The sequence below is a fragment of the Anomalospiza imberbis genome, chromosome 13 (assembly GCF_031753505.1).
Source record: "Anomalospiza imberbis isolate Cuckoo-Finch-1a 21T00152 chromosome 13, ASM3175350v1, whole genome shotgun sequence".
In the NCBI taxonomy this organism is placed as follows: Eukaryota; Metazoa; Chordata; class Aves; order Passeriformes; family Viduidae; genus Anomalospiza; species Anomalospiza imberbis.
In genome coordinates, this window is record NC_089693.1 from 3,361,544 (window position 1) to 3,374,639 (window position 13,096).

The 13,096-nt window shown below is 44.5% G+C and overlaps 1 protein-coding gene across 3 annotated transcripts in view; it reads left to right on the forward strand.

The window, feature by feature from the left end:
- Positions 1–13,096, forward strand: part of ADAMTS17 (ADAM metallopeptidase with thrombospondin type 1 motif 17) — a 158,309-nt gene that overhangs the window by 109,054 nt on the left and 36,159 nt on the right. For all 3 annotated transcript variants that reach the window (XM_068203621.1, XM_068203623.1, XM_068203624.1), the window contains 3 exons: positions 2,682–2,762; positions 7,481–7,638; positions 11,496–11,655. In XM_068203621.1, coding sequence (XP_068059722.1) covers positions 2,682–2,762; positions 7,481–7,638; positions 11,496–11,655 — 399 coding nt within the window. The remainder of the gene's footprint in view (positions 1–2,681; positions 2,763–7,480; positions 7,639–11,495; positions 11,656–13,096) is intronic.

The window sequence follows — 13,096 nt, forward strand, 5'->3', positions numbered from 1 at the left end:
AAGTTTGTACCTGTGGCAAATTTGCATGGGTGATATCCAGTCTGTTTGCAGCAGAATTCGACCACTAACTCTCCCAACATTGCTGGAGATAACAAATGAGAGTGTCCAGGGGCTCCTGGTGGGACATGCCCAAGGGTTCTGCTTCACCTCTGAGAGGACAGGTCAGGTCCAAACCCCTGCAAAGCATTTGGCAGTTCTCTAACAGGAGAGTGAAGGTCAGCAGTCAGGTTTGTGGCACAGTGAGATAACATTGTGAGTGCAACCCCCCAAAGCCATCAATCAGGATTAGAAATTACACAAGGAGAAAAAATCTGGTGTGAGACCAAACCAAACGGTCTCCAGAACTAATACTCTATTAATAGCTCACACTTCACTATTTACTATTGTAAAAAGTAACATAAAAATCACTTTTCCACGTGGTGTTTCTCTCATGGCACAGTGATTAAATGAGTGTATTTAATGGCTTGAGCTTAGCCTCCAGCACAGCTCCAGAGTTTGCTCACCTCTAAAGCAGTGTGACACACTCCTGGCTGCTGCTGGGTCAGGGGACAGATCCAGAATTCACTGAACTTAGTGACTGCCTTTCACTAAATTCAGAGTAACTTTGTCTCCAATCTCTGCATGATTTAGCTCTGGACATTTGTATCTGGTTGAAAAACTAAATAAGTAAATAGTCCCCTAGTAGGTACATTAAATTACCTGAAACTTGGGCATGTTCCAAACTGGCTTCCTAACAGGGGTGTTCAGGGCTGTATCAGGATCTGTTTCCTTGTGACAGACTGTCACTGGTCACACTTTTGCTTTTTCATGTCTTGAGTAGCTGTTGGTTTGGTTTATATGCAGCTGCATGGGGTGCAGTGAGGATGTTTGATATCTGAACCACTCTATATTGACTGTGATTTGGTATCTCAGCTGATGAAAAACCAACTCCTGGCAATGTCTAGGATAAAGCCCAACATCTGTTTGCTCTGATTTCATAACAGATTTCAGTATTGCCTCTCTAAAATTGACCCTGGAAGTAATGATTTTTCCTGGTGAAACCCAGGCTGGAACAGCAGCTGGGAGAGCCTCTGCTCTGGCTTCTGTGCACAGACAAGGTCTGAGCTCTGCTGCCCCTCTCTCTGGTTTTCCTGCAAGAAATGAGTGGCCATTTCTGAGATATCATGAGTAAGGGAGAAGTAAGTGAGGAGGAACAAGTGCAAAGAGAACTGAGCTGAAGGGTCAGATGAAAGTGTCATTTAGATACAGCAAATCAGGAAAGAAGGGAGCCTGTCTGGCCCAAGTCAGCTGCCCACCTTCTGCACCTGATGAAACTCAAGAGTTCAAGCCTTACTCATGAAATGAATATTCAGGAAGTGAATCCACTGTCTGAGACCCCAAATCTGTCTCACTCCATGTCACAATGGAAGGAGAATCACTTAGTCCTGAGGTGCAAGAGACTGTCGCCATACTCCTTGGAGTCCTCCCTATATCAGCACAGCAAAAGCAGAGCTGTTCAGCTGCACTTTTCTTCCTAAAATAGCTCTCTGAACACTCCTAAGTGCTAAAGGAATCACTGCTCCCTGTGCCAGCACTTCTCCAACCCATTGCTCTAGAGAGCCCACAATTCCCATAAAGGCATCACTGACACAGAACAGCTTCACAGAGTCCTTTAAAGCAAGAACAGTGGATGAAGGAACATACAGGATAAGCTGCTTAACATCTAAAAGAAAGAGGACAGCAATAACCCCGAAAAGGTGCCAAGTGATAACACTGCAAATAAACTGGGTGGCCAATTAGAAGGAATCAAGTCATGGTTGTATGAGATTAGTGTCATCTACAGAGGCCTGATTCAAAATCCAGTGAAGCCAGTGGAAAAACTCTGCCTGGCTCTTTGAAATGGGCCCTGATGTTCCTCTGCTTTATTATTTAAAGGCACCACTTCCACCCCATGGAGCAAGTCTGTAACTCCACATGTCTCCATAGTGGGGGAAAAGAGGCTACATTTCCTTGTAGCTCTTCCTTATTCATACTGTATTCTGTGAGTCAAAATTGGTCTTTGAAAAATTGTTTAGAGGTGGCCAGTTGTCAGTCCTGGAGAAACTTCCAGCTCTTATTGAATTCTGAGCTGTTGAATTCTCAGCAGCTCAGTGCAATGAGATCATTATCTCCTCCAGAATTTTTGTACGTAGCTGAAGTGTAAATGAAAACAAGCTTTTTCCCTCATTTGTCCCACTAATTCCCTCAGTTCAGTTTTAGCATCATCAAAATGTTTTGTGGAAGTGAGTCCTTTCTGACACCACAGGCTCAACAGGGAAGACAAAGCAGGAGCATCTACTGGAAACATCATTCAAATGTCTGTTCTGCGCAGTGCTGCTCCTGACAGTCACACTTCACAGTGTCCTTGTGCATTCCCGTCAGTACTGCAGGAAAACCAGGGTGATTTGAAGGGTGCAGATCTAATTAGAGCTAATTAACAAGCCTGAAGTCACAGCTGAGCAGCACACATGCATTTCTGCTGAAATGTTAGTCGTGACCATGCCTGTCACAGCAGTGAGAGCTGGCTGCCAGCACAGGGATCTCATTTGGAGCATTTCTCACTCAATCCCTAGCCTGGAGTTGAGTTTTTCTCAGGGAGATATGGGATGGCTGATCCTGGCTGGCCCTGCCCTGCTTTCATTCACCCCTTTTTTGTTGTGTAGGTTACATCGAAGCCGCTGTGATCCCTGCGGGTGCCCGGCGGATCAGAGTGGTTGAGGACAAACCTGCTCACAGCTTTCTGGGTAAAAAGACTAAAGAAAAATCGTTTAGATTAAAATTCAGCTCTGTTTTCTTTTAAAAATGACCCTTCTCTAAGCGACCTGCAAGGTTTGTTGCTGCCAGGGAGGGGCTGGTGATTTGAGTCTTGCTGCAGTCTCTGCTTTTGTGGCTTGGTTTCATGCTGTTCGTGATGTGATAGTATGTGACACTTACAGGCCCTGTGCAACCTGGAAGGACCAGAGAGTACTTTTATATACAGACAGAAGAGTTCCTGAGCAGAACTTGGCAGTGGCTTGCACAGAGCTGCCAGGAGCACACAGCACTTCAGGAGGGAGTGGGGAAGAGAACAGTGTGTTTAGAGAAGGGAATGGCAGAGGTACTGATAGCAAGGCGCCCAGCTCAGTCTGAAGCAGAGGCAGGACAGGGCAGCTGATATCCCTCAGTAACCTGCTGCCATTTCCTACAGCAGCACATTTTCATTGGATGCTGTACCCAAGACCTGATCCTGCACTCTGAGATGGGCTTAGCTGCAGCCTCTAGTCCACTTGCCTCTATTTTATCAGGCAAAAAAATGTGTTTAATCCTCTTGTCATTTCTACTTCTGCATTCCTTTAGGGGGGAACAGGCATCCTCTCCTCCTTTTCCTATTGGGAAAAAAGGTTTAGACATGGTTGATGGATAAGATTTGCATGTGAGGTTGTTGTAGGGCAGAGTCTGTCAATGAATTTGTTGTTCGGTTACTCATTGCATAAATTAAAGGTTAGAGTAAAGTAAGTACTGTAAAGTGCAGCCAGTCAGTTACACTGAGGATTTGTCAGTCTGGTCTTTTGCCTCTTCTCTCCAATGTTTGAAGCATTTCCTTCTCTGTCATTACTGTGCAATAGATGAAGGGTTTTATCCCCATCTACTTCTAGGGAGTCCAGGTCACAGAAATGCTAATGCCCCATGGCCCTGAATTTCCACTGGAAGCCTGTGGCAGAGCAGAGGCTTCAAGGAAAATTGCCCAAGATCCAAAAAAACCCTGACACGTGCAAGGTCCCTGGCACAATCAGAGCTGCATGGCCATGGAATTGCTTCCAGAGAGGAAGGAACTCTGAGAGGATTGCAGAGCTTGTCACTCCCTGTTTTGTGGAAGTGGAAGCTGAGGTGTTGCAGCTTTCTCATGGCTATGCAGGGAGTCAGAACAAAGCTCAGACCTTGGTCTCTGATTTCCACATCTTTTGCTTATAATTCTTCATCTCCAGCCAAAAGGAGATGTTAATATCCAGCACTGGAATATCAGATGCTGCTGAAAATGCTTGCATAGTGGTTGTGTCAGGATTTCAGCTCTAGTGCTATTGATTTTCTGTCTTGAGATGTTGCCACAGTTGGCAATATCACCAGAAAAGATACTTTTGTTTTCTTTCACTCCAGATTCAGGGGAAAAAAGGAGGGCAAATTATGTCATTCAGCTGCCCTTTGATCAAAACCACTGGCATTTGTGCCACTTCTTGGTAGGAAGGAATATCACCACTGCTCCTAATTCCATAATGCTTTAGCCAGAGGATCCCGCCTACACGTGAGATGTTTGACATAGCAAAGCCTGGTGGAACAATGGGAGCCAGTGTTTCTTTGGGTTTTGCAAGTGCTCTGCCTTCTGGAAACCAGCCTTTTTGTTTGTCTTGGTGGAGTTTGCACAGGGTATTTGGGCTTTGGCAGATAGCAAAGCACTGAGAGTCTTACACAGAGTTAGAGGCTGCCCTTCCTTGGGACAACATAACCATGACTAAAGCAGATGGTTCCCCACTGGGAGGTGAAGATTAGGATTGTGTATTTTTGAGAGCAGGAGCCATCCCTGTTTGCATCACATAAAAAGAGATAAAAATCTGGCTCTTTTAAAGCTTTTAGTGCTTTCAGCTCTTTGGTTCATGGTCAGGAGCCAGGAGAACCTCTCTAAGCTTTCCAGGGTTTTCTCTTTCAAGGAACACTCAACACAAAGAAAAGATACCCAATGTCTTGCTGAACTGAGATGAAGAATAGCAGCAGGGGGGTTCCATAGGGCAATAAAGATGACCAAGAAAAAAAGCCCCAATCACTCTTAAATTCAGGTCTGAGTGTGGAAGGATTTTCTATTTCAATAGCACTGACAAAGCTGAGTCCAATCAGGTCCTATTTCTACTCAGAACCAGGTACAACATTCTGGAAAGAAGCCCAGCATAATTTGGAATCATTATTCCATGTGCTGGGAGCAGTGCCTGAAGAATTTCCCTCCACCTACAGGCAACCCACGCTGGCTGCCTTGGCTGGCTGTAGCTCTTAAAAACCACCTTGAACAGGAAATGCCTGGGCAGTTTGTGTCCACAGGCTGGGAAGCAAGCTGGAGAGACCCAAGGTGCAAATAAACCTGACTAGGTGCCAGGTTTAGAAGTTGATTGGTCAGTTCCTGCCTTCCAGCCAACAAGAAAAACAGAAGTTACAGGTTGTTGCTAGGGTTCCTATTCCTCCTGCTCTTCTACTGTACGAGTTTGAGTTTAGTTCTGTCACCTCTGGGGCTGGGCACACAGCCAATGGTTGTGTGTGACAAAAGCCATTGGAGTTCTCTGTGTCTGAGACATGGAAGGTTTTGTAGCTGCAGCAGTGATCTTGCTGATGGGGTAGTGGAGGCAAACAGCAGTGAAAACACTTTGGCCCAAATGCTCTGCTGAGTCCCCGGTGCAATCCCTGCAATCCTCAAGGAGCACCTTTGGAAACAGGTCTGTTTCCAAACTCTCCATCTCCTCAGCCACTAAGGGAACAGTGCCTGCAGCAATCAAAATCAAACCCTGCCCAGAAAAGAGGTTCACAATGATGAAACATTGGTTTTCATCTGCAAATTATCTCCTTTGATCGTGAGCTGGAACCAAAGCATGACTTAAGTCACTCAACCTCTTAGACAGTTTGGAGCATGTGCTGGGCTATCTTGCCTAGTCAGCCATGCTGCTTGGAGATAGTTTTATCTCATCCACAGCTTTGATTTGTCATGTCAGGGCCAGCGTGGTGGCTGCTTTGATCTGCCTGGAAGCCACTAGGCCTTGGCAGAGGAAAGCAATCCTGCTTCAGAATTGTGTCTGCAGCTTGCAGAAAGTACTTTGTAAACTGAGGAACAAAGCAGAAGGAGAAGTGAGCCACAGGGAGAGACACACTACTGCAGCATGCAAATGCCAGGACACCATCTTACCCCTGGGCTGTGTGCCAGAGGAAACTTTCCTCAGAAAAAATAGTCTCCCAATTTAGTTCCTCTTCACCCTGGTTTTGGAGCCTCTGATGGGATTCTGAGAACTGTCAGGAAGGTTGTGTGCATCAGGACAGATATCCACCTTTTTCCAGGATTCCCAGTGTACAGGTCCTCTAAAAGGCACATGCAGAGAACATTGTGACCTCCACTTGCTCCAGATTCCCCCAGAATTCACACATCACAAATTATATTTATTTATTTATTTATTTATTTATTTATTTATATCCTAAGCACACCCAGGAGGGTTTGCTGGCTGTGGAGGCTCGATCCAAAGGGATGACAATAGGAGATTTCTTTCTGACTTCCAAAGGCTTTAAACAGCTTCTCTTACCTTCTTGCAACACACTCAGTTAAATGAGAGCAAAGTTGTGTTCTTTACTGGAAGAGAATAAAATAGGCATGAGATGCTAGAGGTTAAAAAAACATCTTGTTGAAGGCTTAGCCAAAAGACACAGTTAACCTTGAACTAAGGAAGCCCAGTAACACGTGGGATCTTCTGTCTGTCTGCTGTCAGGGCAGATTTGATCACAGTGAATGGATCTCCATAAAGGGGCCTGGCACTTTCTGCTGCAGCAGGGTCTGCCAGTTTTCTCTTCCCTCAGTGCATCACATCAACATCTGGATAACTCTGCTTCCGTTCTAACACAGAAAACACATCAGTCCCTAACTCAGCTTCCACTGATGAGTCAACAGTAACGTGATGCCCTTATGGCTGGAGTTGTCTTTGAGTCCTTCAAACAGGACATCAGTGATCCTGATGCAATAGTTAGGCTGGAAGAAAGGACATACAACTCCAAGTATCTTTTCATCTCAATACTCATCTTCCTTCTGAAGTTGAGCTTTCCATGTTGACCTTAGAGAGGCACACGGGCACAGGATGGGTGTGACCCTACAGCACCTGACCTTATGCATTTGTGTCCAGCACTTGGACTCTGAAAAGAGGATGGCCAAGTTCACCTTTTGCCCACTGACCAGCCCCTGCTTTGTGACTTGGCTTCTCTTTACTGCTGTGACAGCTGAATGTTAATTTTTTCAATGTTTGGTTATGGAGCACACACAAACACAGCATCAGCTGTATTTTGCATTTGCAAATCTTCAAGTGTGTATCAACAAAGATTTGATTGATCTTTTTCTCAAGGAGAGTTAGGAAATTGTGGTCTCAAAATCTGGAAACTGAAACAAAATTTTGCTTGGAAACTAAATTACAGATTTGTCTTGTTGCATTTAAAAGGAGAGTGTAGAGGTAAATGATCTATAAATTTTATGTTAATTCTTCAAAATACCTTCATCAACTGAAGTACAGAATATATCCAAGTTAGAAACATCACAATGGGCCATCTAAAAGTGGGAGAGGTTTTATTCTTTTAAACTCACATCCATGACAAGGTACATCTAGTGCTTGAGGTACCTTGAGACAAAGGCTCAGTAGTCTGTATTGTAATTATGAATTTGCTTGCATTTCATTCCGTGGTGTTTGATTCATTCCAGCTTTAAAAGATTCCAGTAAGAGATCCATTAACAGCGACTGGAAAATTGAGCTTCCTGGTGAGTTTCAGATCGCAGGCACCACTGTCCGGTACGTGCGAAGGGGGCTGTGGGAGAAAATCTCTGCCAAAGGACCAACTAAAATACCACTGCACTTGATGGTAACTTTATATCCTTTGTTTGTGTTTCTTAAGTGATGCAACAGAAAGGGTTTATATCCTAGCTGAAAGTTAAATTTTGATTGTTTGCTTCCTCACCACAGTGTTCTTTTGCAGCATTGCAGGGGCTGGAGAAGCCCAGCTCCCCACTCAAAAAGTGATGCTCCATCCTGGGAGAACAGGCAGTGTCCCATTCAGCTCATGTCCAGTGCAGGGTATCCCTGTAGTGTGTCACAGACAGGTCCATTCTAGAGCATGTAGGTTCCCAAGGACCTGTCTTATTTCTTGGACATACGTGATCACACACATAAAAGCATATTTGCTGAAGTGTCTTTTCATCTTTTGCCAGAATGTATTCTGTGTTTAAGTACTCTGTTCTCTAACAGAAGAGGTGCAGATCTAGCATGCACAGATTATATATGTGAATTTGAGTCTAAATAATAACTTAATTACACACAGAAATATTCTTTGTTTTCTCTATATTGTTTTTCCAATTGTATGTAATTTAAGGTGGTTTTTGACTTTTTTTCCTGATGTTCAGCATAGCCCTTCTGTTGACCCAGCTTGGTATTTTATGAACAGCCATGTGGCTGAACATGAATGAGAAGTCCACAGGGGCGAGAAGAGCAGGACTGTGGTCCCAGAGCTGTCACTGGTGGGTGACAGGGTGACCCATGGGCCAGTCCCTTAATGCTGGTGTAACCTTAACATTTGTATTTGTGAGACAGCTATAATATTTCCTGTCTCGTATATCTGTTCCTGTTTAAAAGTCTGCAGAAAGCTTTACAGATTCTGTAGCAAGGTTTGCATAGAAAGTATATTTGTTTTTTCATTGTTTCCTGTAACTTTTTTATTCTATTCCATTTTTTTGTTCTGTTTCTTCTCCTTGTGACTTTTTCCCATATTTGTTCTCTGAAGGATATCTGTAAGCACTGCTAAAAATCAGCATTCTCTCCCCTCCCTCACCTGATTTTTTTTGGCTTGCTGGTGTTCATTGTGCAACACTTCCTGACCCAGTTTGAAAAGCTCCAAAGATGCCTGAACTTTTCCCACACACAGAAAGCTGACAGCAATACTTCACTTTGTCAGTACCTTCGTGGTGTCAAAATCTGCTGCACAGGAACATGAGGGGTTTTATCTTTGCTTTCTCAGACAGATGGGTGAGTTTACAGGCTCACAGACCAGTGTAATGCTGGATTCAAAGAGGTTACAGCTGGAATAGTCAGAGGTGCAGGACTGAGTACACCAGCACCTTCCTGGCTCACCTGTGTAGTCCAGGGTGTGCCCACTCAGAGGAGGTCTGTTACACAAGGTGTATTACACCTTCTTCACCACCAGAAACATCAGCTTCTTCTTGACTTTGGCCTTAACACAAGCCTTCCCTCCTGAAACCAGGACTCTGACAAAGTACCTTGTACTGCCAAGGTCTTCCCAAGCTCATGTGAGAAACAGGAGTTGCACAGGTACCGTTTGGGAAGATGCTGTGCAGGGTTCCTTTGGCAGCTCTTGGAACCTTCCGGGGCATCACTTGGTTGAGGTCCACTGCAGTAAAATCTGGATATTGGCATTTTGTCAACCTCAGCATCAGCAGAACTTTGATTTTAAAGAAATGCTCAGTTCCCCTTCATTAAGGAGTAAGTAGCTAACATAGGACTGATTCTGAGCTTCTCCATGAGTGTCCTGTCCAGATACAGACAGGCTCTTTCAGCAGACATAAGCAAAGGGAATGTTCCTTCTTCACCTTTCTTCACAGAAGTGATTAAAAATGAGGAATGTAAAAATTACCAGACCATTAAAAAACATGTGGTTTTAAATCACTGCCAGTGGTAAACAAAGCACACATGAAGTCTTTGCTTCAAATCAGATACAAATCTTTTCCTTGATACAGGGTGGTGGGTTTCATTCTTTCAACACAAGAAAGGCAGGATGGTTACCAGTTCCCTCTAAATAGAAAACTGTTGTTCAAACAGTGGTGGAATACACTGGACTGACAAAGAGCCAGAAGCTTCAGTCAGTCCATTGTGACCTGCATTTGAAACCAATTATACACACATACACACCCCCCCCCAATTATATATGGCTACGAAATTGCATGAAATTGGTTTCATATGGGCCTTTAGATTCCCTGGTCTCTCACCCATATTGAGATAATAAGGATTTCTTTTTAGGAGCTGGTTTTTAATACTTGAGGCATTTCTCCAAGTGCATTGCTGTGTGTGTATTTCTTGGAGAAACTGGTGTTTGTGTAAGTAGGCCTGTGCTAGTCCTCCTTGTGCAACAGAGGACAACCAAACTCTCCCAGAGCAGAAGGGGGCTTTAGACAAGGCTGACTGATCAGTTCTCTAGAACAGGAGTTCATATCTCCTGCACTTCAAGAAAGCCAGAGCAGGCCTCAAGCTCTCTGCCTCTGCCTGCTTGGTGTTTGAATTGTGTTTAAAAAAACCAGCATTCATCTTTGAAATTGTAATGATGGCTAGCTGGCTTCAGCCCCAGTATTCAGTTCTGGTAGTGAGACTCCCTCTGTAGCAGAAGCAAAGTCATGTCTTTGTTCCCCACATCCTCTGGAAGAGGCTCATCTGCCCAGGGTTCTGCCCTGTGCAGAGCAGCTCGTGGGTGCTGAGTTTGTGAGCCCCCTCAGTGTTCACAGTACAGGTTGCCAGGACCCCTTCTTTCAGCACATTTGTTTGGTTAAACGAGCTCCTAACAGCTTTAGTGAGATTATTGGTTAAGTAGGAATAGATTGTGCAAATCTGAAGGGGAAACAGTTATTGTTGGGGGAAAATAGCATTTGCAAATTTGTCTTTTTTCAAACGGGCAGTTGCTTGCTCTACTTATGAGAGCCTTTATTTGATAAGGCATTGCTCCTATTTCAGTAGGTGACAAAAGCCAGCACAATTCACCTGTCTAATGCTGCTCAGTTCATGGGATAATGAGTATAAGTAAGTTTAAAGCCACAGCATGAACATTACAGTAGTACTTCTATGGCATTTGTTAATACTGTGGTAACCCAGGTTCCATGGACCCTGTTCTCCATGGGGTATCTTCCAATCAGTTCTGACTCAAGCCAGGGAAAGTGAGAGCCAAATGAAGTCTAACATGTAAGTCAAAACAGGACCAGTATTCTCATCTGCCTATGGTGAAAACATAAACATTTTTTCTTTGCTCCTTTGTTAACAGTCAGGGAATTTTGGAGTAATAACACTGGAGATATCACAAGTGGCTCCATATGAAATAACCTGCTATCAGAAGCAGGTTTCACCTTCCTCTAGCAATATGCAGGGATGAAAATATATGTTGCCAGAAGCTGTATGATAAAGCTTTTGCTTGTCAGTTTTCTGAGACATAAAACCCTGCTGCTACAGCTTGTCAGCAGAAGTAGTCATGCTTGCTTTGAGTGCCACATTCACCAGTGGACAAGGGACTTTTTGTGCAGCAGTTGTTTTTGCTCTGAGAAGCATCACCTTGTTCTTTCAGATGTTTAACTCTAGATGCTCTTTAAAATAGTTGGTATATGAAAAATGCTGATTTAATGCTTTCTGTTGTCTTTCTCTTTGAATAGCCAGTGTCCTGCTGATCACATGTGAGGCTGAAAGTTGTGCCTTGAATTCCAGGTTTAGACATCCCTGTGACTGCTTTAAATATTCACAAATCATAAGCAGTTCTTGCTCCTTCAGTTGCCCTGTTTTACCAGTACTGTTGTAATCTAAGTTTTCTAGCTAAAGATTTGGTTGCCTTTCACAAGATGTTTATATTTTAGGATTTTTTTTCCTGAGCCAGCATTTCCAGCAGTGCAATCTCACAGCCTGTTGGCTCTCCCAGCACAGTGTGTTGCAACAGCCTCTCTTTTCCTGCCGAACCAGGTGCTGTTATTCCACGACCAGAATTATGGAATTCATTATGAATACACCATCCCTGTAAACTATACTGCTGAAAACAGAAGTGAGCCAGAAAAGCAACAGGATTCCTTGTACATCTGGACACACAGCGGATGGGAAGGATGCAGTGTGCAGTGTGGAGGAGGTAGGGACACCAGGAAGCTTGGTGGGAATCCCTGTGTGGTGTTTGCAGCCTCCAGCCACAGGAGAGGTGGAAATTAGCCATGAGAATGGACTTTGCCGTAATGAAGTCAATGAAAGCTCCTTCTCACCGGCTCTCCCTGCTCTGATCCCCGTCCCCACGGTTCATTTCCAGCCAGCCTTTTGGCAGGGACGCTGCTCTGTCACCGCAGGCTGGAGCTGCACCTGGATTCTGTGTGCAGCCCCACACCTCCAGCCCCCACCACATTCCTGGAGCAGCGTCCCGCAGGTGTCCAGGCACGCTCAGGGAAAGGCACTTCCCTCCCCAGGGATGGAGGGGCAGTGCTGCTGTGACAGCTCCTGGAGATCTGCGTCAGGTGCTCCCGTCCAGGAGCACGTGGCAAAGCTCCCTTCCCAGAGCATCCCTGGATGTGCCCAGACAGATCTGCTGGAGCCCTGGGGGAGTCGATGCTGTGAAACCAGAGACTGCTTTGTCAGACACTGTCCATTGCATTTTCAGTGCTGGAAGAAGTAGGTTGTTCCCTGAGGAAAACAGATCGTTTCCAAGCGTTCTGGGCAGTCTGTCTTCACCAGCAGATTCAGTTATTTATGATGTGACATGACAGGAGGAAAGAGCTCATCTTCACATTTGCAGGCTCACTGCCCTCAGTGCACTGAAATTACTGGGTTTTTTTCTGTAAATAGGACTCACTTTAGAATAGACACGTTTACTCTTGCATTAAAATAATATTTTTTAAGCCATTAAACCGTCACATGAGGGAAAAGGAAATTTATTTGTGTCTCTTCTGATTTTTGTTGTAAGCCTGTTACAAATTTGAATCAAATCAGTGTCTTCCAGCATGGCTCCCACCAGTACTAGCTTGATAATTGGTCTTTTTTTTTAGTTGTCCAATGCTTTTGCTACTTATCCGAGCTGAGAGGGGCCTTTCTCCTTTCCATACAGATGTTTGCATATTTTTTATTAACAGAGCGTGAGTTACTTTTTATTTTCAGCTGCAGATGGTGAATAAACTCAATCTGGCACAGACTCTGGGTTAGAAAGAGAACCTGAGAAACCAAAATTAGCAGTAAGGCAAAATCACACCGAGCAGGAGTAGCGCTTTCCTGGTCACATCTGGTCACTGTCCTGCTCCCTGTGGCAGTTTTCCTGATGCCACTCAGTGGAAGGCTGCACCCTGAGGGCTACACTGGATGAAGGAAACTCCTGGTGTGAGAAATGCTGACTCCTCCTGAGATGCCTCCTGCCACAAGGATTTTAAAGCAGTATATCTGGAGGAGCAGGAGATGAGAAATAATTAATTTTGGTGGCTTTATTTTCTCTTTGTGAAATATGAACAAGCTCAGTTAATGACTCTTGAGCCTCAGTCACTCCTTTTCATCCTGACTTCCTCCCTGGGGAGCGGCAGGAGGCAGCTGTCCTGTCA